Below are 27,768 nucleotides of genomic sequence, written 5' to 3'. Positions count from 1 at the left end.
ACTAGGAGGTGCGATGATGGGTGGTTCCCGGCTGCCTGATCTCAAAACTGCGGGTTTGGACGACGGCTGAGCCACACGACCTTGTTTTGTTAGTCTTACCTACTAACATGAGTTATTTTAATTATTTGTTTCGTTTTAGCTCATGAAGCAAGCACCTTCTACTGTACTCGGGCCGAAGAAAGTTTAAATAATGCTGATGGATACCAGAAGAAAAAATTAAATTAATAATGGAAGCACTCATGTAAACTCAAATGATGCCACTCTATTCCATTCGAAGGACTGCTGGTGAGATAGTTCTATTTTTGTCCATATATCTTCATATAATGTATATTCATATAACACATATTTTATAACATTGCCATATACCATCCTTATCGTAAAGGGGGAGGAGCATCAGGGTATCGAATGAATCGAAGACTGGATGAGGGATGTAGTAACCAGCCCAAGTCATATAAGGTCGGAGAAGATTTTGACGCGCCCTTCTAGCACACATATCATCACACAAGACAAGTTTACACGGCGAAGTTATGTATCTAGAAACCGGAAGTCTATGCTGGAAGGAGTGTCTTATATTCCCGTGCAATTATATAAGCGGAATTGCTTATAGATCCACCTAACCCCATTTGGTCCTTCACGAACAGCATTGACATGAAAATTGCTAGGTAGATAAAATAAATTCTGCAGTAATTCTACTTGCAAACAATGGGAAACCCTTGAGGTGATGGTGGCTGCCCCCATACATACATACATACATACATACATACATACATACATACATACATACATACATACATACATACATACATACATACATACATACATACATACATACATACATACATACATACATACATACATACATACATACATACATACATACATACATACATACATACATACATACATACATACATACATACATACATACATACATACATACATACATACATACATACATACATACATACATACATACATACATACATACAAGTCTGCAAGACGGCAGTCAGTCAGTCAGTCAGTCAGTCAGTCAGTCAGTCAGTCAGTCAGTCAGTTATATGGAAATGTAAGTAAATGGTTCCAACTGGTTCCAAGAGGTAGACCATTCATTTCCTAACTTCAAGTTTTCAATTACGCTGAAAAATTTGGACTACATTAGTATCTGGAGTGCTAATTTAAATATTCGTTCAAATTTAAAAAAAAACTTATTCTACGGGGGCTTGAAGCAGCTTGAATTAAGAAATTGAAAAATAAGCGATATTCGATTAAATCGGAAGATTTTCTTTAGAATTTTCTTGGAAAACAGGAGACCTGAAATTTTTTACACATTGCTTTCGTTTATAAGTCTGGCAACTGTTCCTGTAAAAAAATTTCTTGCGGCCCAAACTCATGCGATAATTTTAAAAAATGCCCAAACATCAAGTATTTGCATTTAGCTTCAAGATATAACAGAGAAATCTAGCATAGTTTATGCGAAATTGTAACATCCGCGTAAATAAAAAGCGTGTGCGTGTTTGTATTAACGTTATAAACTGTAACTGCCGTAGAAAAGAGCTCATTTAAACAACAACAACAACAGCATTATCAACAAACATTAATCTCGCCGAGTTTGTTGACATAAATGTTTATATTTTGAAAATCAGTTATTGCTATCAATTACGTAACATATAAAAAGAGGTTGAGTTGCATCTCAAACAAGCACGCAATGCGAACCGGTTGAAAATGTATTCAATAGTAGTTACTTACATCTCCGGAAGTTAGGTACTAAACTGAATGCTGACGAACACACGTGATGAAATTGTCATTTGCACTTTTTATGATACTAATCCTATCCCAGCTGGAAGCCCTTCAGGTGCAATCCGATCAGTACCGGCACCAGTGTGGACAGCGTCCGATCCAATCGGTAGGAGTGATCACGGCAGGCCGTGCCACATACCCGGGAGAATTTCCCTGGCACGCTGCCATTTACCGTGTCCAACTGCTGGGCAGCTCGTATGTTTGCGGTGGATTCTTGATCAGTGATCGAATAGTTGCTACAGCCGCCCATTGTGTTACCGATCAAGAAAATGGTTTTCTGATTACCGCCGGTGGTGTTTCCGTGAGGCTCGGAATGTTCGAACTACTTACGGTTAGCCGGAACACTCAGGAGCATCGGGTGGGGAAGATTTATCGTCACGAAAACTACACCGCCAGCTCTTATCGACACGATATCGCGCTGCTAGTATTGCAAACCGTGGTCGAGTTTAACGCTTACGTTCAGCCGATTTGTCTCTGGGATGTTCAACGGTTTGGTGGAGGTTTCGAGCTGACAGGGGTCGTTTCAGGGTGGGGCTTGACTGAGTACGATGTGTTGGCAAATGTTTTGAAGTCGGCAAAGCTTCCCATGGTGAGCTTCCTGGAATGCCTACAAAGCGACAGGGATTTGTTTTCGCAAATTCTATACGAAGGAATGTTTTGTGCTGGTCTTCGAAATGGTAAGATATCTGAATTTGAATTAAAAACATAATTTCATTTGATTAAAAATTAAATTAAATTGAAAGGAACCAGTGTCTGTAACGGGGATAGCGGTGGAGCATTCGCAATCAATGTGAATGGAACTTGGATAGCCCGCGGAATTATTTCCTTTACTGGTCTGAGAGAACATACAGCATCATTGTGCAATGCTCATAGTTATGCTGGCTTCGTGAACGTGGCAAGTTATTTGCAGTGGATAGAGAAAATCACCAACCAAGACGGATTTGTGATTGCCGAGACTTTTGGAGCAAATAATTCGTCCGTTGAGCCAATAACAATCAGTTCCACCGTGGCTACTTTTAATTCGTCTGAAAGAATCAGTGATAAAAGTGATAAAAATAAATCACGTGTCTTTTTATCTTCTTCGATAGTATCGATACATGATTTGTTCTTCCACAGAGTGTGCAGAATATGAAAACAGCAACCGGAACAACCGTTTACAGGATCTGTCCTATCTGACGTATGTTGCAAAGGATACTCCATTCAGCCGTGTGATTGATTGTTTTGCTATAGTGATAAGCGAACGTTACCTAATTTCCACGGCAGACTGTCGTTCACTAGAAACCTTCGAAAAAAGTGCAGGTGGGTTCAACACTTGATTTATGATTGTACGCTCGGAATAATAAATCGCATATTATATTGGGCGTCGTCGCATCCCGATTCAACCACAGCGAGCGCACAGTTCGTTGTTGTCGAAACGGAAGATTATACGCTACGGCACGAGATAAAAAGCTTCCATCAGTATCCAGCATTTGCCCGGACTCCATCAGAGGAAAACAACCTCGCACTAATTGAGCTCGAACGGAACATATCGTATGACCCTAGTTTATATCATCCATTCTGTGCCAACGGGATTATTAAAGGTTAGTTTATCAAATTTATTTCAGGATTCCGACCGGTCAGTTTGTTTGCCTCTGGAGCGGCAATGAACCGGACATGGGGAAAATATTTCTATACTCCGCTGCGAAGTATCTTTCCAGACGGTTGCGAATCGACCCAACAACGGACAAATCGTCTAAATGCTTCAATCAACTGATAGCCCCATCACTAATGATTCAGAATTCAGACGGCGAATCATACCGCTTGGTGGGAGTAGTCGTCAATGCCACGTGTTCTAAGATTCGTTTCGTCAAGTTGAGCAAATTCATCCCGTGGATTGAACGCCTTGTGTGGGGCTAATGGACCGACACACGAAACGAGACAATGTTTTCACCCATCGTCGCGATTTGTGGAGCAATAACCGTGTATTGGAAATATGTTACAGTACCGTCTCAAGTCAGGGCGCAAACGAAATGGCTGTGCAAAACAAACTTTGTCTTCATTTTGAAACTATTACCTACAACGGACTTCGAGCAATCGATTGTGTCCATGAAAAACCACTTAAACTATGTTAATAATCGAAAGAATATTCCATTGGTTGCGATGATGGTCCCGAAGCGTTAGCAAATTTGAATTTTACAGGTATCACAAAAGATTTTTTTTAATTAAGCTATCATATATCTAATGGAAAAATCGAGTAGCTACTCATTTTATAGTAACGAATATTCAATCTATGGCAAGTAATATCTTTCATATATTTACATCCTTCTGTCAACCTCTTTTTACTTTTGGAAAAAGTTAATGAAAACAAGCCGCGATGGCATTTTTAGCTGCTCACGTATCATAACTTGGCAAATTAACCAATGCAGAATGAAAACCGGGTAACCAAGTCCTGTGGAAACTAAAATCGTACGTTGACGAAGAAAGTGACTGTTGCGGCCACTCGCGGAAGCGTACTCATGCGGCCAAATAAGGAATAGCCTGACAACTTTGCCAAAGAGACTGGGATACTGAAGGGATACAGCGAAGTAGCCCTGGATGGTATGGCAATTGATTGAGTTGTCTTTTGTGCAACTATTCTAAACTAAATTCTAGAAAAATACAATCAATTTGTAGATTTGTAGAGAATGAACTCTTGCGCCTGGCCAACCTCCTCCCCAGTATCCAAAGGCTATTCGAGATCTATGTTTTCGTCGACGCTATGCTGGAACTCGAACCAGTAGCACGATTGTATTTTCACCTGGATTCACCGTTTCAGCAAAGGCCCAGCCAGCTTGAGCACCACGACATTGTAGTTACCGGATGACAGCTTCTCGAAGAGCTCCGGGACAGCGGTGAGTACTACATTCATCAAGAAGATATCCAAAATGGAATGAACTAAGATGTGGCCGGCCTTGAAGTCTTCCGTCAGGGTTGTCCCGTTCCGGTTGGTGGTTAGAGCCTCAAAGCTCGCAAAGCGCCGTGGCCACCCACGGAAGTCATCAGATCAGGAGTCTGGACCTATTCAGACAGAAACACTAGTTAAACTGGTTAAACATTTCAACGAATGCTTATTTACTTTGTTTTTAGCGATGGGGTTCCCTGATCTGATCTGTCACCAAAATATCGTATCTGGTCACCTGCCAGTTACAGATGTCCAGTGTCTCGTCATCCTTTGTAACTGGAACGGTTGCTCCGACCTCTAGGCCCAAGGTGCGGAACGAACGGGGCCACCTTGCTTTCGGTCTTCTCGTTTATGTTCTGCTGCACTTTACGGTTGCGCAGCACTGTCGGATGACCGGAACCAGGCTTCCATTCGGCGCCCCATTCTTTCTTCAAAAGGCGATGTGTTGTAAACGTAATCTACTATAACCGGTGGATACGAAGTGCCTCACGATGTCCAACTATTTCGCTCCGGGGTGGAGCTAGCAGTACGAATAGAGCACCAAGCGCAGTTGCTTGATTGTTTTTGTCATGACTACTGCAAACCAAATGATACTCACTTTGTCTTCCAGCAACTTAGAGCGGGGGTGGCATTTGCTGTATCAAGAGCTGCCCTCCACTGTACTCGGTCCTGAGCTATTCGTCGCCAATTTGTTGAGCGTTTCGACAACCTAATCGAGCTATTTGTACGTTGGGTCCCTCTGGGTGCCGGTGGAGTTTTCGAAGAGAACAGATTTCAGTGCACTGTCGACCGGCATCTTTGCGACGTGGCCGACCCACTGCAGCTTCCCGATTTTCGCCAGGTGTACGATGGGAATCTCTCCAGGTAGTGCCTCCAACTCGTAGTTCATGCGCCTGCGCCACTTTCCGCGTACATTCCACCAAAAATAGACCGGAACTCCTTTCGTTCAAATACGACAAGTGTACTGCGCAGAATCAATTTGCGACGTTTCTTTTCGGGTGTCTTCCGTAAGTAAATTAGCAGTCTTAAGTCCGTAGAGGACTACCGGTCTGATTAGCGTTTTACACATCATCAGTTTCATGCGTCGGTGCATGCTCCTTGATCGAAGTATCATGCGGAGGGCCCGACTTCCAGCTTAAACGGGTAGTTGAATCTTCTAACTCGTATTATTGTCGGCGGTGACTACACTGAGAAAACTTTTCGTGTAATTTCTATGTGTCCCACACATAGATTTTTGCAATGTACCCAGTCAATGAACTTTATATGCCAAACAGCAGTGGTTGGAGAATTCGCGAAAAAGTGATCATTTGAAGCGATGAACATCCCTCATGAACATACACTATTCGCCTGCCTCGCCGATAATGCACGCATCAGCTTTGAATTTTATCACGAACAGAACCTCAATGTGAACATCAGAATTCGTTCAAAAATTGAATATTGAACATTGAGTGTGTTCGATTTATCGGATATAGAATGCCCGGGGACGCCGGAAAGTATTCAAAATAATATTACCACTAAAAGGGAATAGTTTAAAGTAGTGTTAGTGGCTTTACAAGCCGCAGAAGACGATAAATCGCACTTTTGCGTTGCTCACGATATTCGTATATTCAGCGATGCTACGAAGCGTGAGTGTATGTTGCTCATTGTTATAGGCGAATTGAACCACTCGCGTAGCTGTTTTATCATGATAAAAACCGTTTGCCGATGCTCGGCGTATCTATTCATTTTGCGAGTTTTCCAACCTCTGCCAAACAGTTATAATTTATGGGTACGCGAAACTTTTGCACATACTATTTATATGTGTATATTTTTTATATGCATTTCTAGGCGGATTGTGCTTATATGCGGCACATGATAATCATCTGGAATTTCATATGGAAATTTACCATTAGTTATGTGCAAAATATTTCGAGTGTAGAGATTCCTAATATATGATCTCATCAACCATTTCCGCTTCATCGCCGTTAACAGTCACTGCGCGTGGGAGGCCAACGTTGTTTTCTCTGGAGCCTCTTGCTATCATATTTAGTTTTCAACGCATTGATTTGTGAATACAAGCTTCCTAGTCTCCGTTTTTAGACTGGTGTAGATTACCTTCGCTGTTCCAAGGTTTCTAGTAATGATGTCCAGGTTGTCTGCGAAGGCTAGGAGTTGGATACTTTTGCCGAAGATCATTCCTCTCATTTAGATGGCCGCTCGCCAGATCACACTTTCAATAGCTATGTCGAATAATATACAGAACAGTCCATGCCCTTGCCAAAGCCTAAAGCATTCGACACTATTCCTCACCGGTTGCTGTGCTCGAAGCTGGAAATGCGATTTAATTTTTCAAGCTCTGCAGTGAATTTATTGAAGTCCTTCCTCGATGAACGAACGCAAATTGTTTTCTGTGGAGACTTACAGTCCGAAGTAGGTTGCTACTCCGGTGTGCCACAAGGTTCCGTGATTGGCCCATTACTGTTTTGTTGCCACGTGAATGATTTGCCAACAATACCTCGGCACTGTTCCATTCAGCTTTTTGCGGACGATGTACAGTTATATGTTAGTCGCCCTGGTGTTTGTTCACGAGATCTCGTCGATTTGGTGAATACAGACCTTACCAGAATTGCAGAGTGGTCACTAAGAAATCAGTTGCACATTAACCAAGCTAAAAGTAAAGCTATGTTTATTCGAGGACGACGCAGGAATAGTACGCAAATGGATTTGTTGTCGCCTGTTATATTGGATGGCCAAGCCATTGACTGGACGGATCGAGCGATGAACCTTGGTTTTTTGGTTCAAGTAGATCTCCAGTGGGATGGTCTTATCAACCAGCAATGCGGAAAAATCTACGCGTGCCTTCGTTCGCTTCATAGTTGTGTACCTGCTGCTCCCGTCGACATACGGCTTAGGTTGTTCAAGGCCTTGATACTACCTCATTTCCTTTTCGGGGATATATTGCATGTCAATCCAAGTGCTAATTCCATGAGCCCACTACGTGTTGCCCTTAACTCTTGTGTACGCTTCGTGTATGGACTTAGCCGCTATGCTCATAAGAGTCATCTGCAGAGAAATCTGATTGTCTGCCCACTTGATTCCCTATATGCCTACCGTTCCTGCCTGTTCCTGCGTAAACTGATCACATCGTGCTCGCCGCCAATACTCTTTCAGAAGCTGATACCAACTCAAAGACGTCGCCTCCAAAACCTGATTATTCCACGCAATAACACGAACAACTACTCCAATTCACTATTCGTACGAGGTGTTGCAATTTGGAATTCTTTACCCACTGTGGTCAAACAATCGACAACGGTAGCAGATTTTAAGAAGGGCTGCATAGAGTTTTTTAACCGTCATTAAATTAATTGTTAGTATGTAATGTATTTAGAATTTATGAAAATGATCTATATGATAATGATTGTGACATTCGGAGATAGCAAACAAAAAAGGTTTACCTTACGCTATCAGATAAATAAATAAATAACTAAAACCTCTGCGCGATTCGAAGGAACTCAAGAGTGTCCCCAAGACACGCACATAGCACATCACTCGCTCTAGAGTAGCTTTGATTATCCGTATCTATTTGTCCGGAAAACCGACCTCGTGCATTATCTGTAATAGCTGCTTGTGCTCAACTGTATCGTATGCTGCCCTGAAATCCACGAAAATATGATGGATTGGCACGTTGTGCTCCCGACATTGGTGAACTGCTAAATAATGCATAACGTAAGTGCCTTGAGTACATGCAGCTATACAATAGATCTCATAGTGGTCCTTTACCTTTTATCTAGCAACTCCTATCTCTACCCCGTTGTGGAATCAGCCGGGATACTTACAAGCTTAGCAGAAATCAGGTAACCAATCCCGGTGAAAACGTATACCGACAAAGACAAAGGTACCTGTGTGGATGCTGAGTGTAACAACGAAGAATAACCCAGTCAGACTTGAGTCTTGGTTCCCATGTCAATAGCGGCCCTTGATGACTTGACGATTCCTCAACCAAATGCGCTGAATTACGAAATATATGCCGCCTATAAAGTGCTGTCCCAAATCATTTTCCGCCGACTATCACCAATTGCGAACAGATTTGTAGGAACTTATCAAGCCGGCTTCGTCAAAGGTCGGTTTATAACGGATCAAATATTTACACTGCGGCAGTTCCTGCAAAATGAATGCTGTCTAACCTGCGCAAGGCTTCTTGGGCTGGAACGTCGGCTCTGGCTTAAGTTATAGCAAATCATATCCCTACCTCTGCTAGAAACCGCGGTAATAACCGGGATCCGAGCAACCACGAAGATCGGGTACCCAACCCCGGTAGCAATTTGGATTCATGTATTTCTTGCCAAACTTTGAAAGCTTCTGCTTTCTTACTTTCTCCGGAATATCAAACGCTGGAAGCGCTGGAGGATGAAGAACAGTAGCGCCGGAAGCTGCCGGAAGTCCGCCTTAACGTATTTCTGATCATCCATGATGAGATAATGAGGGTTTGTCAGCATTTAGATGTAAAGTTTTCGGGCCCGTGACGTTCCCACCGTATTTTGCCATTCGTCACGAGCTTGGAGCTTTCTACACTACGTACTCATTTACTCCTTCCCGAACCTTGGCTCTCTGAACGAAACAGTTGGACAGATTCAACTTTTTCGCCATATTCCTGACTGAAACATTGGGATTCTCCTTAAACGCTTCCACGACGCGCTTGTGATCCTGACCAGTAATTGAGTGCACGATTACCGGTTGTTTTCCGATGTCCGGATGAGATAGTTGAGGATTTTCCAGGTGCTTGCGAGAAATCAATTCGCGACGTTCATTTTCGGGTGACGCCATTTTTTTCAATTTTTTTCAATTGACAACGATAAAAATATCAGGATAAACAATGCACTCTAAACTACTTCTACCCAAATATTCAAGAGAAAATACCCAATGGGTATAATTTTTTGAAACGACGGTTCTACAATTGATGAAGGGACGGTAGGGGAAAGAAATGAAAAATTTTCGGTGAAGGATGGGAAAGACCGGAAAAGTGAGGATGGGGGGGGGGGTATTGGTAGCTACACTTAACAAGTAGTCATTTTGTCTCCTACCGTTTGTTTAATACTGGATTTCTTTCCCCTACCGTCCCTTCATCAATTGTAGAACCATCGTTTCAAAAAAATATTAATATATATGTATGACCGCATTTCAAGGTCAAGACTAAAAACATGAGAATACTCTACCAAATGGGTAGTTTTCTACAGCGTTTCTTCCGTGGTTCAATTTGGTGTCGGACACCCTTTATCTCCTTGGTAAGGTACCGTAAAGTACCCGGTCCCCTGCTAGTCGCTGCCATCGAGCGTCCAGTAGGACTCGTCATCGCCAGAAAAATGTTTATCACCAGCACCTTCTGCCGCTCACTTTGGATGATTGCCTGCTGCTCAGACACGGCTGGTCTCGAGTGACGCTTCTGTATGAAAATGTCTAGATTGGTCAGGAAAATGTCTAGATTGGATCATCCTGTTCTCGGTCTTCTTCTTCAGCTTCTGTTACACTTTACGCTTGCGCAGCACCGTCGGGTGGTCGGAACCAGGCTGCCGTTCGGCGCTCTCGTTTTTTTTTTTCAAGAAGGGAGAAAATGTTGTAAATGACGGACCGGCTATATCCGACGGGCACAAAGTGCCCCACGATTTTCAACGTTTTCACTCCGGGCTAGAGCTGGCAGTACGAACAAAGCATCAAGCGTAGTTGCTTGATAGTTGTTGCCATGACTGCTGCGTGAACGCTTCCATCATCGCTATTCTGGCAGTTTTCCCATGGATTAACTGTCAATTTGGCGCTGAGGGATTGGTTGACGCAGTATTCCATTTGGCCCTTTACGGTCTTAGCCAGCCGATTCTACAAAACCTTCATCTAACGAACGATGCTGGTGGTTACTCCCTTAATCTTCAGCTTCCATTTCATTATCGCCTAACACGATTGGACGAAAGTGGGAACTCCATTGTCGTTGTACTACTGAGCACGTATTTGCTGTAACGGCAGTCAAAAAGTAACTGGACCGTTATAAGATTTGACGACTGGTAAAATACGTATGTTAAGCCACTTCGTTTGCTTGCCCCAAGAATAGATTCCTTGTCTAATAATGAGTTTTGAGACGGAAAAGAATTTGGACAAAATACTGCTTTGAGTAACCTATTTAAATTCAGTTATATCTATGCATGGATGTTGTTGGGATAAAATAAAAACCCTTCTGTTTTGCTAAATGTTAGATATATTAATTTATTTCATTACACGGATTGTGCTCGCAACGCGGTTGCTTATCGAACACAATAGTATTTTTTTTACCGAAACCGAAATCGAACAACGCAAGTTTTCCTGATCTCAGCGAGGAACCAAACGTCTTTTATAAATTGTTTAAAACAGCTCCTTACGATACTATTTATGTAGCACTAGTTTTTAGTGTTTTTGTATAGAAAGTTTGATTCTCTGTTGCCAGCTAGACCTGCTGCAGTGTTATCTGTCATTTGCGATTTTATTTTTCCTGAACAAGTGGTCAACTGTGAACTCTCCTTTGCTCTGCTACATAGCGTTCTTTCGATATTAATCACATTCATTAGTAACTGGTGTAAATTTTGTTTGATACACTTATCACTGGATTTAAATGTTAAAGGACTCTCTTAATCGCTACGTGGGTAATGTCTTGGGATTATGTTTTTTTTCTTCTATCTTCTTGTGTTTCGGAAAGGGTAGATTATCTAAAAATATTTTATTCACATAGATTCTTTGGACTTTTTGGCATCTCAGATAACTTCTGTTACGCTAGAATAAATACAACTAAAGCAAGAGGAAAAGAAGCGAATGGATAACAAACGGAATCTCTTTTTGTACATTCAGTAAATAATAATAAGTTGTGCAACAACAGTAATACTTCTAAACCGTTCGCATGCATCCAGTGCAGCACAGTTTGCCCATGTTAGTCTATCAACAGTCTCTTACCACACTTCACATTTCCGTTCCGGATTCATCCGGGTTCCCGAAGGACACTGGAAAGTGTCAGCAAATTCTCGTAGATTTGAGAGCGATCCAATCACTCGGTACATCGGTGGTGAGTGTGGATCCTTTTCAATCTGCAACGTGGTCGTTTCATCGGTAACAGCCGAGCACCATACTTGAGCAAACGAAACGAAAAATAGCTGACGATGAGTCATGTTCAATCCAGGAAGCGGCAGAGTATCCGTGTCCGAAGTGCTTAACTTCTCATTTCTGATGTACGCATGAAAAGCCGCCTTAAGCCCACCGTTATCAGCAATATTTTCGCCCATCGTTTGTTTGCCATTAAGGTTTTTCCCATTAACCTTATACGTACTGTACTGCTTATTGAAACATTCGGTTTGTTTTTTGAAACGTTCGATGGTTTTGTTATTCCACCATTGATGCAAGTTTCCAAATTTGTCATACTCTCGACCTTGATCATCGAACGCATGGGTCAGCTCGTGTCCCATCACTACCCCCATCGCTCCGTAGTTTAAGCTTTTCGGATTTTTCATATCGAAGAACGGAAGCTGCAGAATTCCGGCGGGAAAAACAATCTGATTCTTGGTTGGAGTGTAATATGCATTCACCGTAGGCGGGGTCATTCCCCAGCGTGTTTTGTTAACCGGTTGATCAAGTTTTTCTAGGTTTTTCTTCAGACTGTAGATGTTGAAGTTGATATTGTTGTCAAAGTACATTTTCGGATCAATATTCAAATCCTGATACTTCTTGTCCAACTCATCCGCATTCAGAATGTAATCCGGAAATCCAATCATATCGGAAATGGAGTCCGCCTTCTCGTCAGCTAGTCGCCTGGTTTCATTATCCATCCACACCAAATTTCTAAGATTATCCTTGAAAGCGGTACGAACCTCATTGATCATCTCTTCTGCCCGTGGTTTCGATTCACCGTGGAACACTTCCCGAACGAACATGGCCCCAATGGCAAAACCTAGAACATTTGTCGTATCACTGACGCAATACCGCCACGGTTCCTCGCCTCCATCGGACCCAATCAAAGCCTTGCGAAGCCCCTTGTAAGCATCCCGGAACGCTTTCGACAGACAAGCGGTCAGCGTGCGTACGGTTTGCCAAACCAGGTAGTTGTTAAGAATGCTAAAATTAAAAAGTTAAATTCATTGCAACGCATTGATGGAACAACAAAAAGCGATGACATACGTTTTTTTCTCATCCGTAGAATGGTATTCTTGCACTAGCGTATTCAACTTCTCCAGATATTCCGGAGCGTAAACGACCACCTTTTCTTTTTCGGTAATTTTCCTCTTCACCAGTCGGAATGCTTCCTCGAAGTGATCGCGCCAATTGATGAACGAAGCTTTTTCCTGCAGCGTTGTCAATGTCATCAAATGGTACATTTCCTCTTCATCCCTGCGCATATCCTGGGGAGTTGTAATGTTTGCCAGTCTGGTTTCGAACTCAACCACATCGGACATCTGACGACGAGCATCAGCCTCCTCGGCACCGAGCAGAACGGACACCTTAGTCATGTAGTCTAGGTAAGCAGTTAAGATCTTTGCATTAGCCGTTTTGTTTAGATAGTTGTCCCTTGAAGGGAGTGTTAACCCTCCTTGGTCAATCTGTAATTATAAAAATTTGAACTAAAAGATTTATAAACAAAAACAAGAGCATTCATACTTGAATTATATGTTTGCTTGAGTTACGATCATCTTCGCCAACGGCCCACCCAAACAGGCCACCCATATTGTACTTAATCTGCAGAGTCTGCAGTGACTTTTGTAGGGACCACTTGCTCACATCGAAACCACTGGCGTTCGCAGTCACATTCCAGCCTCCGATATTTTTGAGCAATTTCAGCAACGGTTCTGCTCCCAACTTTTCCATAGTTTCGTCCTCATCCAGGCAGGACTGGTAGTACAGTTTAGCCTTCTTTTCGGCCTTCGACTTAAACTCCGCTTCTGGTCGCTCCAGAACGTTCTTCACCACCAACTGATTCTGCTGTTCCAGCTTGCCGAATGTACCCCACATGGATTTACCATCCGGGATGGGATTGTTTTTGATCCACTGATTACAAGCGAATCCGTAGAAGTCGTCACACGGACTGACCGTGGTATCGATCGAGTGCAGGATTTCACTTGCGGCGAAAATGCAGTGCTTGTTCAGGCAGGTCTTCGAGGATTCGCTACCTGATGGTTGGCCATCTGGGGAGAAATAGAGAACGTAAAAGCTTAGTTATTAAAATGGCTCGTGAGGCATACTTAGTGTTGGGAATTTATCATTAGTGAATAGCACTGTCTTTACTTAAATATTCGACTTTGTTGGGTCAGCCAAACAGATTTCTCTATCTCAAAATTTGGGCATGAAAAAGGTATCCACAAGAAGGGAGTCCCGTTTGCTCACAGTTCCAGATCCGAAATCATGTTTGATATTCTAAGAAAGGTTAGTAGCTGTTTCAACAGAACCCATAGACTTTATGAGGCCAATAGTGGAATTCCATTTTTGCCGGCGAAGAAGTGTTTTATATGGACTGACCCTAGAATAGTTTACTTTTAGATCCCAGCAACGAAAATGTAAACAGTTTGTCCGCTTTCATATCCTCGGACGCCGATCGGATATCGATGTTTCTTCAGCTACACCCGCTCGAATGGTTTGGTCATCAGATCGGCTTCTATCTCGGTAGTTTCTAGTTTGACTTCTTAGAGATCAGGTGCTGGAACATTACCATCTTCCATGGGCACTACTAGGTTAACTGCCGTTCTACCTCCTTCTGCAAATTTGTCATTGAGGTGTTTATCGAAGAACTGCTTCCACCTTTCGATTACCTTCCTCTCGTTTGTGACTAGATTCCCTTCCTCGTCTCTACATATGTCAGATTCCGGTGTGTAGTCCTTACGAGTTTGGTTCACCGTCTCGCAAAATTTACACGTGTCATTAGCTCGTAATAGTTGTTCTAATTCTTCACGATCTCTCTACTACTTTTGGCGCTTTTTACTCCTCAAGATCATGGTTAGTTGGTTCTTTCCTCTCGGTATTTGGCCAAGTTCTGTGATTAGCGATCTCTACGATGGCTAATTTTCAGCCGAGAAGGACGGCATTGACGTGTCAGGTATACGTCTGATCTATGAGTACGTGTTCAACCAGATTCATTGTACGTTGTTCAGGTGATCTCTGGGTGGCTTTGTAGATATCATTGCATGGAAAAAAGGTGTCTCAAAAGGCCTCGGGAAGCTGCAAATGTATACATCGTTGGCCGCTATTGTCCATGTCGAAGTGCAGTATGTGGGGTCCTATCACTGGTCTATGCATTTCTTTTTTACTGACTTAAGCGTTCATATCTCTGATGACGATCTTGTTGCTTCGTTCTCTATTTTCGTAAGGGCGGTACACGTTGATGTTGCTCTAATTGAAGAAATGGTCTTATATCCTCAAGACATATCCTCGTGTTGATCGCTTTCCAATCACGCTATCACGCGATGCTGCATTCTGCCTAACTCTACAAAGCTCGTTCCCAGTTCGTTGTTATTATCACCAGCTTTGGTACAACTGGACCTTTCTGTTACGGATCTTCCAAACCTTTACGACAGATTTCCTGCAGAGCTACGATACCGAGTTAGCAAGGCTTAAGTTGTTCAAGCAGCACCTGGTCGCCACAAGCAAAATTCAGCGGTCTGCAGCTCCAAGTATCGAGTTTCCACTCATCTCTCTACTTCATCTTGTTTCGTTTCCTTGGTCGATGCCAACTATTCTGATCCGCATTTGCTTGAATATCCATAGTAATTTGATTTAGGTAGGTTACCTTACTATGGCCTTGTTACCGAGTCTCGTAATGGGGCTGTCACCTTAGGTTTAGTGCCGAATATGGTTCTTAATTCATCCGCCCGAAACAGACGCTGCCGTATGCCGCTCCTAACCACTCACTTGGTTGAAAAATCGTCAAACCATCAAGAGTCGCCCCTGACATAATGCCAAAGTTGATTTAGGGAGCTAGGGTTCCCATGCGCAACAGTGCTGCTGAGTCCTTAAATAGCACATTTATTACGTAATCAACTTGCTGACTTCATATTTGGGGTTTCTTTGTCACTTAGCCACTGTACGTTAGTTATTGTAACAAAAGTTCTCATAATGCTAGAAATAAAGCCATTTTACGTCATTAGAAAGTGTTTACTGCCTTTGTCAGCCCCCTCTCCTCCATTGTCCATCAGACAGTTGTAAATCTGTCTACTTTACGGTACCTCCCATCGCTCTTTTTTTCAACCCCCCTGCATTGATTTTTTTAACGTCAAAAACATGTATGCCAAGTTTGATGAAGAACCATTCAGACGTTCCGAAGTCATGCTAAAACATTTATTCATACTCGCGTTTCTTGTCCCCCCTCTGCACAGTGGGACGGATTAAAAAGAAGACGAACATCGATATTTGTGACGAAACTATTAAAGATATCACCTTACTGTCTTCTGCGCTTTATAAGAATTTTCTAATACACTCAAAAAAATCGGCATGTCAAGTTTACGTGAAAACACAGGTAATTCTCATCCATCACACTTTTCATGTAACATTCATGTGAATTGTTGGTAACTCGCACTCATACTAACTAGTTTACGTGCGATCCCGGTAAATTTTATCAACTTTCCCATTAACTAGTACATGAAGTTCATGTAAGTTGCTGTATAGAAGTTTACATGATTTTTCACGTGGATGCGACGTGTCAATTTTTTTGAGTGTAGTATTAGAAGATTAGAGCTGAAGGGGATAACACAACAGATAGAAAAAATAACTTTTTAGTTCCAAGCTTAACGTCTTCGATCGGTAAAAAACATTTGTTGATAATATTGTTTTGAGCAACTTCACTGAAGGAAGAAAGTGGCTATCTCTTGAGGGGAAAAAGTTACGGAATGAAACTTGCGAGTACCCCCCTAAATATGATTCTTTTTTTTTCACATAGCTATTTTATTTCAACCCTTATAAACATGAGATGTTCTGTAAGGTTTTTTTTATTGTTGTTTAATGTGGTTTTAACCAGTTGGTCATTCACCACTCTTCTGTAAAGTTGCAGACAACGCTAAGTTGCATATTTTGGTAGAATATGTGGAAACTCTACAATTTCCGGTTTTCAAGTTGATTGAATTTTTTGCTTTTCTTTTAGTGCAAACTTTAAGGGGGTGTTTCTTGAGTAGTAGCAGAATGTAGTAGCTGACTTAAAATGTTTTTGCAACATCATCTTTTTATGTATAAGAATATGTATAAATGATAGTGGGATCTCATGGGCCAAATAAGTAAACTGCATTTAAGTTTATCAGTTTTACAGCAGTAAAGAACGTTTGAATTTGTACACATCTCATGATGTACTCCACCACGCACACATATAAAGATTTTTTGACATTAGCTGGGGCCCTCGCTGAGGCTGTTTGCAGTAGGTATAATATCAAAAACATCACATATCAAACTCCCGGATCCTCTCCTCCACTCTTCGCTCCTCTCTCACTCCTGCATAACCGATCCGCAGCTAATGTCATTCTTGTTAGTGACGAAACCGCAAATTTTTTATGCGTGCTTGTGTGTATTGGGGTTTACCCTTCCTTCAAAGCTTGATCTACTTTACCCGCATATTCCTCGCTGCCAGCACTATCCCATATTATAGCCGTCCCTGGCGAGGACTCATTCGTACCTCTGACCAGTACACTTAACTATAGGAGGGACATTTGCACTGTCAAGAGGCGTCAGAGGGTAAATATAGAATTCAGCATGAAGGAAGGGTAAATGGAGGAGCCTGAGAATAAACCCATGCTAAAGTCACTTGACATCGAATGGCTTGATTCTACTAAGATTCGAACCCACGACCACTCGCTTGTCAAAGCAGACTCGATAACCTTGCGGCTACGGAGCCCCCCGAAACCGAAACCGCAAATAACTTCATTGGGCTGGTACCGAATGGCCGAAACACAAATGGCCGAGTCACGAATGGCCGAATTCCAACAACAGTCACAGAAGGCCGAATCACGAATGGCCGAATCACGAAAGACCGAATCACGAATGGCCGAATCACGAAAGGCCGAATTTTCGCGGAATTCCTAAATCAAAAAAAAAATTATTGCTCATTTTGTGAGACTGTTTTTTCATCTATTACTCTTCACGAATTTGAAACATCCCCCTGAAAAATATTTAAAATTTTCTCCTCTATTGCCATCTGTTCCGCTCACAGCTCTGTGATGAAGTGAAGGAAAAAAGCTTTTCGTAAAATTCTGTACCTTAGTTTCAAAAAAACAGGACATACTCTGAGTCTTATTTTTTATTTTGGTAGATAGAGTATAGATGATTGATAGTTGTTTCTTCCCCTAAGCGCGAATGATCTACGTTTATTATAGCGTGCGAGGCCTATTGATCGTGTCAGTAGCAAATGTTTTCTAGATGATTGAGGGCGAGACGGCCCCAGGCCGCTACTATTTAGGTGCATGCATTTTCCTAGGTTTACTAACTAGTAGGGATTATCCCTTAGTTAACCCTTAGTAGTTAGTCCGAACGAGTGGCAGCGAGTAAGGACAGCGTATACTCAACATTTGTGCAGACTGAAGACCGTAATTATTTTCGGCCGAATATGACGTTCGGCCATACGTGTTTCAGCCTTTTGTGATTCGGCCATTCGTGATTCGGCCATTCGTGATTCGACCATTAGATATACTATGCCATTTGTAATTTCGGCCATTTGTGTTTCGGCCATTCGTGATTCGGCCATTTGTGTTTCGACCATTCGTAGGTAATCCGGAGTTTTTGGAGGCATGAATTTTTTCTAGATGAATTAAAACACCTTACGTTTTTAGGAGGAGGGGGACTCCCATACAAATGAAATACAAGTTTCCTCATAACTCCAGAACTAATCAAGCAAATGGGGGGCAGCCCCCCGTAGAGATCACCTCTATTTAGGTTTATTTATTTTCATAGATCTACTGACCTCTATTACTTTCCTTCAGTTGGGTTCCCCTGCGAAATGGTACTTTCTACGAAAAGATTTTCCGTGAAATGGTACATCCCGCGCAAGGTTTTTCGCGAAATGGTATTCTGCGAAACTCTATATTCCGCGTTATGGTCAACCGAGAATTGATGTTCTGCAAAGTGCAAAATGGTATTCGGCGAAATGGTTTGTAATGACGGCGAATATTTAAATGCTATCCGCATTATTTTATCAGGCTATAAGCAATGGGGGGAGTTGTTTTCTACTTTACTGTGAGGAAAATTTGTATATGAACTCATGAACTCCCCAGAAACTTGCAAAACTCGAGATTGTGACAAAGGTCATACGAGATTACCAAAATTTATTTCCATTTTTCTTGAAGTTCAAGTGAACTATCAACGTAAATCATAATGATCCTACAATTAGAAGATATGTGTCATGTTTTAGTCTTGAATAAAGTATTTTTATAGCTTAAACATAGTTTAAAGGAACGCCAAAGGTATTTACTATTATGACAAAAAAAAATTTGTTTCAAAATAGTTTTTGTTTATCTTCCGGGTCCGTCCGGGCTGGAAATTCGATGCCCTCTGATAGAGTAGGGTACAGACTAACTGTTTATGAAAGTACATTTTGCGAAAATTTGCGAATTCGCGATTCATCTACTTTTTAGTCACGCTGGGTTTTTGCATTTTTCCGTATTATTTATTTTTCTTTGTCTTTTTACTAAACAGAAACCACCCAAACATCCAACAAAATAGTTTTTAAATAGTTGTTTGTTGAAATAGTTTAAGTAGTTGAATACATCTGCGTCGTTAGATAGAAAATTTGAGATCTTAAAAGATAAATACACTATTCTTTTACACAAAACATCACATCAAAATGGTTAACTTGCGCTCGTAGCACCTCGTATCCAAGATCGTGTTTCCCAAGAATGAATAACACCAAATGGATCAGTAGAAACATTGCATTTTCTGCCTGAAATAGCGATTCCGGGAGATTACAGTCTCTTCAAAAATAATTTACAGATTTGAGCAAATGAGTTAAACGACGAGTGTTGAAACTGATATATTAGGCACCTAGGTGGCAATGTAAGTTTCCATAGTGTTTATCTAATTATTCAACTCTGCCGGGGACCTTCCCATCTTATAAAACCGAGAATGTGAGAAACAGCAATACTAATAGAGGATAGATCCCTATTAGCATAGTTGTGGTAACCGAATTATGACTAGTTTCAGTCATAATTGAGTTGCTACAACTAGAATGGCTAAAAGTGTGCTACTTGGAATATCTCTTTGCCCATTAGGGCCACCTAGAGGAAGGATATAAATCGTATCTCGCCTCAAATGATTAATCTCTGACTTTTCTTTTGTCATTTAGTCTTAAATAACTAGTAAACGGTGTTATTTATTATGAATAAAAGCCAGGACATCCAGTAAGCTTCAAAATACGATACCGGACTAATAAAGCAGTCAATGTATGTTCGAGTTTCAGCTGGGTGGTGCTTCTAGAGTCAGTAGGGTCGTTATACTAGCCCCGTAATTGTCTTGTACTTTAACAGCTGGCTGCGAAGTCTGTCAATACAGAAGCGGCAAGTCTTAAAGAGGTTTAAATCCAAGGCTTTGCATTGAAATTCATCGGCTCTCTCGAATCTTCAGCTTTATCGAAGATTTTATGCTTCCAAATAATCAGAATATTGAATTTCAGCATTATATGATGTTTATTAGGTAAAACACGATTTAAGAGGTCAGAATATCACTTTTAGGTGGATAAAACCCAACATTAAATCATCTAAAGTCACATTTGTATACTTTTAACAAAAACCAATGTGTTCAAATTTTTACGCTCATTGGTTCAGTAGTTTCCGAGTGTATAAGAGTCATACAGACAGAAAATCATTTTTATATTTGTAAGGTTGTTTTCATGATTAAATCCTTGAAATGATGAATCCAACGTTTGAAATTCTGAGTACCTTCGGCCCAAATCTGTATGATTATTTTGAAAACTCAGCGATTTTGACCTTAACTTAAGAATACCAGTATCGTAAAAATTTTATAATCCAAAACTTTATTATTAGTAAACAAGAAAATATATTTTAAAAGAATATTTTTGGGCTCGAATGAAATTCTGGATTCTGGATTTTCTACTGTAGAGGAAAATTTAGTAAAAAACTTTTTCCAGATAATACTTTCAGATCACCAATAAAATTGGTAAAACTTTTCGAAGTTAGTTCGTTTAGTTTCTGAATTGCTATAACGACATTTATTTTTCGATAGACAAATCAAATAAAATTTAAGTCAGTTTCAAGTGTTTTCCAATTGAACGAATCGTCTCAATTTAAGAATCCCAACTATTCTCCTAAAAATCACCTAAGCATGCATTTGCTTTCTATTTTCTTCCACCGCAAAACATTTATCTGATTGGAAAACTTTTCATTATTCGAATGACCAACCCCAATGTTTGGCTTTTTGATTTTCCACCATTCTCTTGTTCTGTCATGCCCGGCAACTGCAACACTACCTACTCACCTTTGTAGATGTTGGAATCCACATGTGGCTGCACGTGCAGTATCCTTGTGCTCTCGGTTGTCAGCAGCCCAATCAGCACAACAATTGTCACCGTCGAGAACAGCAACAGTAGAATGAGCACCTTTTCGAGCTTGCTGCGAGCATTCCACAGGGACGTTCCTCTGGCCGTGTGATACCGGATGTGCATCGTCGGACTCCGACTGGTTTCGTTGATCTGAATCGATCCGATGCTGCTGCTGTCTTCATCGACAAACTGGGCCTGCTTGTACCGGGTCATCTTGAAACGAGAGTGGAAGAAAGAAAAAAGGAAAAAATTCAACATGAAGCAATTACCGGAGTGGCTTCCGTAAACGTAAAAAGTAACCATCCAACAGAGAGAACCAACTCACGCCAGGATGCAAATTGATTCCAATTAATGATCGCCTAGAAGTAGCTGGCTCGAACAAAAGAAATGCTTGCCAACTGGTCGATAGATTCTACTAGAATGGCCAGCTACTTTTGATCTAGCAATTAATCGCAATTAAATTTAACTGCGTTGTAAACCTACATCAAAGGTCCACCGCCTAAAAGGGACTCGACGCGCGTCAGTTATAGGTGAATTAAGACACAATATACTGAACTCGAAGAGGAATTCACTTGTCTTTGATTGACAAGATATGCTAAATACTGGGTTTCACTCCGTCCGCAATGTAAACAAGTCGCGAGAGTACACGCGCGCAACGATAATCCGAGACGGTAACGCGGCGAAAATTGGCAAGCTACTACGCGTTTAGTGTTCATTCGATGGACGTCAGCAAACTAACGTGCGCTCTAAATGGTACATACATACTGGTTGTTAACGCTGATGATGATGCCACCGGGCGGCGCGAGAGGGTGGTAGATGTCTACTAGCTGGAAGAGAACTGACTAGACTGGTCGAAAGTTTCTGTACTCGATAGTCATTGTTTAGCTCCAATTACTCAACGGAGTTGTTATTTCAATTGTTTTATTGTCGAAATAAAAGTTCATCTTGTTGATAATTTTAATTGAAACAAATAGATATTTTAATTGATTAAACTAATCCTCAACTTGATTGAAACTCAACTTGAGAAAACTTGCATTATATTTGCATGTTGATCAGAATTTCACGATCTTGGTACTAAAATTTCGCTGGCCAGTTTCTCGTATAAAACTTTACCGCCAGCAAGGCCAGGGATGAACGAATTGCGCGCGCATTATTTTATCACTGAAGTTGCCGTTTTGTTGTTATTCAGTGGCGAGATGATAAATACCTCCAACTGTGCGGTAGTGTTCCAAACGGGCGCAGCTTCTATTTGCTCGAAGGCAATAGACCTGTTCTATTTTCGTTTCAATTTACCACGTCCTGCCTGGATGCTGATGCTGCTGCTGTTGCTGGTGGTGGATTGCACATTCCGTGCAATTCCGTAAGATGCCGGGCACTGATAAGATTCACCTAAGCTGATGTGGTTGGATTTGTTCAACCGGAAAGATTACTAGCGATTCAAGAATTCCGAATTGATTTCCGATCTGTTTTCTGAAGCAAGTCTGAGTCACCTGAACAGTGTTTAAAGTGCAATTTAAATTTAATAATTTTTGATCATAAATAATACGAGTGCAGAATTTTTGTAATACACAGCTGCAAGTCTTTAGAGAACTGATAACAAAAAATACATTAGTGAAACAAGTGCAAACGCTGTACTCGTACGACTAGAAAGCTATTCGATGTTGCAGACAACCGGCGTAAAAATTAGTCCAACGATAATGAGAGCATTATCTTATCTGGTTCACTGCCCACGTAAAGGTTTCCGCATAGAGTTACTACCTATATGACCGCTGACAGAGCAAGTGCGAAACGGAAGCGAACTGAAGCGGATGACACACTCGGAAGCCTTGGTAGGAATGTTGTTTTTAGATAAATCATTATGAGCGTTTTTACGGTGGTTTAATACTATCGCAGAAATGAAAAATTAAAAAGCAGTGGTACAGTGGCTTACCGATTTTATCTATCCCTCCGAAAAATTTTTGTAGATGTTGTAGTCTTAACAAATGTAATTCTATAAGGCAGACATGTGGAATTGTTGTTGTCTGCCTTATAGAATCGAAAACTACTGAACCGATCGGCGTGAAAATTTGCATTGAGGGGTTTTTGGGGCCAGGGAAGGTTTTTATTATGGTTAGAGACCCCTCCTCCCACCAAGAGTGGGGGCTCCCATACAAATGAAACACACATTTCTGCATAACTCGAGAATTAATCAAGCAAATGGAACAAAATTTTACATGTGGGTGTTTTTGGAGACAAGAATGTTTTCTATGGTGAATTGAAATCTCTCCCCGCTTCAGAAGGAGGGGCTCCTATACAAATGAAATACAAATTTCCTCATAACTCGAAAATTAATTAATCAAATGGAACCATATTTGGCATGTGGGTATTTTCGGAGGCATGAATTTTTTCTATGGTGAATTGAGACCCCTTACCTTTTTAGGAGGGGGGCTCCCATACAAATGAAATACAAATTTCCTCATAACTCGAAAAGTAATCAAGCAAGTGGAACCAAAATTGGCATGTAGGGGGCTTTGGAGGCAGGAATGTGTTTAATGATGGTTTGAGACCCCTCACCCCTGTGGTAGGGGGATAAGGACTATCATGCAAATAAAACAGAAATTTTTGCGTAACTCAGAAACTAATCTAACTCGAGAAATTTTAGACTCTTTCATAAAACATTAATCAATAACAAGACCACCAAAAACTATCAATTGTAACATTAGATAATTCAGCGCGAGACTGCCACAGGCCACGAGTGTTGCTGGCGACCTGCCGTCGGAAGCGTCGGCCACTGCGGAGGGCAGCCCCCCGTAAAGATCACCTCTATCTAGGTTATTTTTATTTTCCTTTATATTCCTTTATTTCTACTGACTTCTATTACTTTCCTTCAGTTGGGTCATCCCTGCGAAATGGTACTTTCTACGAAAAGATTTTCCGTGAATTGGCACATCCCGCGTAAGGTTTTTCGCGAAATGGTATTCTGCGAAACTCTATATTCCGCGTTATAGTTACCCGAGAATTGGTGCTCCGCAAAATGTTATTCGGCAAAATGGTTTGTAATGATGGCGAATATTTAAATGCTATCCGCATTATTCTATCAGGTTAAGCAATGAGGGGAGTTGTTTTCTACTTTATTTTGAGGAAAATTTGTATATTAAAACACCCATGAACTCCTCAGGAACTTGCAAAACTCGAGACAAAGGTCATCCGAAATTCACAATTTATGTACAACACAGTTTAATTTGTAGCAATACGAAGTTTGTCGGGTCAGCTAGTACTCCAATATAGTAAGATGCAAATGAGGTCATAACTCCGAAACGTCTGAACAGTTCTTTATCAAACTTTGCACGCATGTTCCTTGACATGAAGGAATCAACACTGGGGGTCCCTAGCAAAGAAGGGGGGATGGGGTGCAAATAAGTAAAAAGGGACGTCAGGTTCTTCATCAAACGTCATTTGTCAAACACATGTTATGGCATAAAAAATCAACGTAGTGGGGTTGATAAAACAAGAAAACGGTCTCTATGGATAAAGGGGTGCGTTTCTCTGGCATTTGGAACGATAACAGTTGTACAAGTAATTGGATTTCTGAGACGAAGAATAGGGTGGCCATTACTGCAAAGCTACTGTCTCAAGTCCGTAGAGGACTACTGGTCTGATTAGTGTTTTGTACATCGTCAGCTTTGTACGCCGGCGTATGCTCCTTGATCGAAGCGTCTTGCGGAGGGAAAAATATACTCGATTTTCATCTTGATTGCGTCGTTGGATCTCCTTACTCATATTATTGTATGCGGTGACCAGAGATCCCAAATATGCGAACTCATCAACCACTTCCAGTTCAACGCCGTCAAAAGTCACTGTCCGTGGGTGGCAAACGTTGCATTCTCTGGAACCTCTTCCTACCATATATTTGGTTTTTGATGCACTGAGTTGTAACCCCATCTAGGGCTAGGAGCCTCCGTTTTTAGTCTGGCGTAGATTTCGAGGTCGTCTGCGAAGGTTAGAAGTTGGCTACTCTTGATGAAAATCGTTCCTCTCGTTTCGATGCCCGCTCGCCGGATCATACCTTCAATAGCGATATTGAATAACATACAGGACAGTCCATCCCCTTGCCGCATTCAAAAGGTGCCCGCGAGAGTCCCCGAAGCACGCACGAAGCTCATCAATCGCTCCAGGGTAGCTTTGATCAGCCACTTCAGATTGTCCGCAAAATCGTTCTCGTGCATTATCTGCCATAGCTGTTCGCGTTCAACTGTATCGTATGCTGTTCTCAAATCCATGAAAATATGATCCGTGGGCACGTTGTACTCTCGACCTTTCTGGAGGATTTGTCGGAGAGTAAAAATTGGATCCGCAGTAGCACGGGCTCCCACAAAGCCCGCGTGATGCTGCCCTACGAATTCTGTTGCTATTGGGGATAGACGACGCAACAAAATCTGGGAAAGTACTTTCTAGACGGCGTTGACCAACGTGATGCCGCGGTAATTACACCAATCTAGCCGGTCGCCCGGCGATGGGACAGACTACACCTTCCATCCACTCCTCCGGTAGATTCTTCTCCTCCACAATCCTAGAAATTATCCAATGAAGTGCCGTTGCAGGCGGTTCTTGGCCATTATTGTAGAGCTCTGGCGGGAGTCGGTCCTTTCCGGCGGCTCTATTATTCTTCTGCTGACAAATTTCTCGCCGGATCTCTTCGAGATCAGGAAGCGGCACGCAGTTGTCGTTTGTAGACACTCCGAGATTAACTTCCGTTGCCTCTCCTGCCGCTATATCGCCGTGAAGGTGTTCATCGAAATACTGCTTCCACCTGTCGACAACCTCGCGCAAGTTTGTGATTAGATCCCTTCCCTCGTCCCTACACACGTCAGGTTTAGGTGTGTAGCCCTTACGAGTTTGGTTCACCTTCTCGTAAAACTTGCGCATGTTATTAGCCCGTTCCAGCTCCTCACGATCTCTGTCCTCCTTCTGACGCTTTTTCCTTCTCAGGAACATGGTCAACTCATTCCGCGCTCGTCGATACTTAGCCAAATTCTCTCTCGTGGATTTGATTAAATAGATTTTCTAGGCTCTTTTTCCCTTTCTATCGCTTGTTGATATTCCCCGTCAAACCAATTATTTCGTGCACTCGTGGTTTCCACTCCTAGCACCGCGGTTGCGGCCTCGTTGACGGCCGAGCGTATTATACTCCGTCCGTTTCGAGGGTCTAAGTATCTAACTCCACAGAGGAAAGCAGAGCTTCAACCAGTACGCGCGCGTAGTTTTCGGCAACTGATGGGTTGTTTAGCTGCCGAATGTTTAACCGAGAAGGGCGGGTTTGTCGCGAGGTATAAACCGTCGATAGTTTTGAGCGCACATGTACTGCTACTAGGTAATGGTCCGAGTCGATATCCGCACCCCGTAGGGAGCGTGCGTTGGGGATGTTCTAGAAAAACCGGCCCTCGATGAGAATATGGTCAATTTGGTTTGAAGTTCGTTGGTCAGGTGGTCTCCAGGTGGCTTTGTGGATATATTTGTGGGGAAAGAAAGTGCTGCAAAGTTGGTGCATCGCTGGCCGTTATCGTTCGTGTCATTGTGCAGGCTATGGGGCCCGATCACCGGTCTATACATTGGTTCCCTGCCGACCAGGGCGTTCATAACCCGGCTGACGATCTTGATGTCCCGTCGTGAGCAGCTGTCGTACGCTGCCTCCAGCTTTGCCCAGTTAGCATCGAGGTACGATGCTGGTTTAACAAGTTAGTCGTCGTATGTTCGAATCTCGGCTAGGCAGTGCTCGCTAGATAGAGTCAGTAGGATCGTTGCACTGGCCCTGTAATTTTCCTGTACTCTAACAGCCGGCTGCGAAGTCTGTCGATAAAGAAGGATAATGTCTAAAGACGGTAAAATCCCAAAGATTTGCTTTTTTGCCTCCAGCTGCGCATAGAACACTTCCTTCTAGTCGTCAGGTCTGCCTTCGTGTCGACAATACACGTTTATGATTGTAGTTGTTGTTGTTGTTGTTTTGCCCAACACTACGAAGACCGATCCCAGCTTGTTGGGCGCTCCACCGCTCTGGAAAAATTGGGTTTTACCGCCAAGGATCCTCCACACCTTCTCACCTTTGCAACAGATCTCCTGCAGTGTCACGATGCCAAACTTTCGGGGTTCTAACTGATCGAGGTCGGTAAATGGTTGGATAATGCGTAAAACAGACCCCATAGTGATCTTAGGCCTCTCATCCAGCAATTCCTATCCCTACCTCCACGTGGTACCAGCCGGAATACGAGCAACGTTAGCGGAGATCGGGTAACCAAACCCGGTGGAAACTAAGATCGTATACCAACAGGGAACAGGGAACAGAAAACAGGGTTGTCTCGACACTGCATGATGGCAGCCCCATCAAGAGACTCGGTAGCGTAAGTCCTAGTACGGCTACCTATCTAAACTCGCTAAACTAAAACTAAAAACAGTTGAGAGAATTCTACCCGAAACAATCGGCATGGACAAAGGCGATGAAATAAGGATTTGATACCTGGAACTGCAGATCGCTAAATTTCGTTGGTGGCGATACACAGTGGGACCATTGAGGAAAAAGGCG

The 27,768-nt window shown here is 42.1% G+C and overlaps 2 protein-coding genes across 6 annotated transcripts; one reads left to right on the top strand and one right to left on the bottom strand.

The window, feature by feature from the left end:
* The first annotated feature begins 1,782 nt into the window (after positions 1-1,782).
* LOC128743093 (serine protease snake-like) lies at positions 1,783-3,855 on the top strand. 3 transcript variants are annotated; one of them, XM_053839614.1, is made up of 5 exons: positions 1,783-2,474; positions 2,541-2,834; positions 2,914-3,096; positions 3,186-3,327; positions 3,402-3,855. In XM_053839614.1, the coding sequence occupies exons 1-5, from the start codon at positions 1,793-1,795 to the stop codon at positions 3,691-3,693; spliced, it is 1,593 nt and encodes a 530-aa protein (XP_053695589.1). In that variant the 5' UTR covers positions 1,783-1,792; the 3' UTR covers positions 3,694-3,855. The 3 variants fall into 3 exon arrangements, with proteins under 3 accessions (XP_053695589.1, XP_053695588.1, XP_053695590.1); XM_053839613.1 differs by having other exon boundaries at positions 2,541-2,843; XM_053839615.1 differs by having other exon boundaries at positions 2,541-2,843; positions 3,186-3,377; positions 3,484-3,618.
* Positions 3,856-10,961: 7,106 nt separating this feature from the next.
* LOC128743833 (endothelin-converting enzyme homolog) lies at positions 10,962-21,928 on the bottom strand. 3 transcript variants are annotated; one of them, XM_053840512.1, is made up of 5 exons: positions 21,696-21,928; positions 21,149-21,425; positions 13,355-13,878; positions 12,878-13,296; positions 10,962-12,814 (listed from the first exon to the last, which is right to left on the bottom strand). In XM_053840512.1, exons 2-5 carry the CDS (start codon positions 21,423-21,425, stop codon positions 11,659-11,661), a joined length of 2,376 nt encoding a protein of 791 aa, XP_053696487.1. In that variant the 5' UTR covers positions 21,696-21,928; the 3' UTR covers positions 10,962-11,658. The 3 variants fall into 3 exon arrangements, with proteins under 3 accessions (XP_053696487.1, XP_053696488.1, XP_053696486.1); XM_053840513.1 differs by lacking the exon at positions 21,696-21,928 and adding an exon at positions 21,538-21,595; XM_053840511.1 differs by lacking the exon at positions 21,696-21,928 and having other exon boundaries at positions 21,149-21,524.
* Between the last annotated feature and the right edge of the window lie 5,840 nt (positions 21,929-27,768).

The sequence above is a fragment of the Sabethes cyaneus genome, chromosome 3, assembly GCF_943734655.1.
Source record: "Sabethes cyaneus chromosome 3, idSabCyanKW18_F2, whole genome shotgun sequence".
In the NCBI taxonomy this organism is placed as follows: Eukaryota; Metazoa; Arthropoda; class Insecta; order Diptera; family Culicidae; genus Sabethes; species Sabethes cyaneus.
The sequence above is the reverse complement of the archived record's forward strand: the minus strand, read 5'-3'. Positions and strand labels throughout refer to the sequence as shown.

Bases quoted from the DNA above. Each gene is read 5' to 3' on its own strand.
- LOC128743093 (XM_053839613.1), top strand. From the start codon at position 1,793: ATGAAATTGTCATTTGCACTTTTTATGATACTAATCCTATCCCAGCTG. The intron at 2,475-2,540 runs GTAAGATATCTG...TTAAATTGAAAG, and splicing joins TTGTGCTGGTCTTCGAAATG to GAACCAGTGTCTGTAACGGG. The intron at 2,844-2,913 runs GTGATAAAAATA...GTTCTTCCACAG, and splicing joins TGAAAGAATCAGTGATAAAA to AGTGTGCAGAATATGAAAAC.
- LOC128743833 (XM_053840511.1), bottom strand. From the start codon at position 21,515: ATGGTTACTTTTTACGTTTACGGAAGCCACTCCGGTAATTGCTTCATG. The intron at 13,879-21,148 runs GTGAGTAGGTAG...ATTTCTCCCCAG, and splicing joins GGATTCCAACATCTACAAAG to ATGGCCAACCATCAGGTAGC. The intron at 13,297-13,354 runs GTATGAATGCTC...TTATAATTACAG, and splicing joins CAAGCAAACATATAATTCAA to ATTGACCAAGGAGGGTTAAC.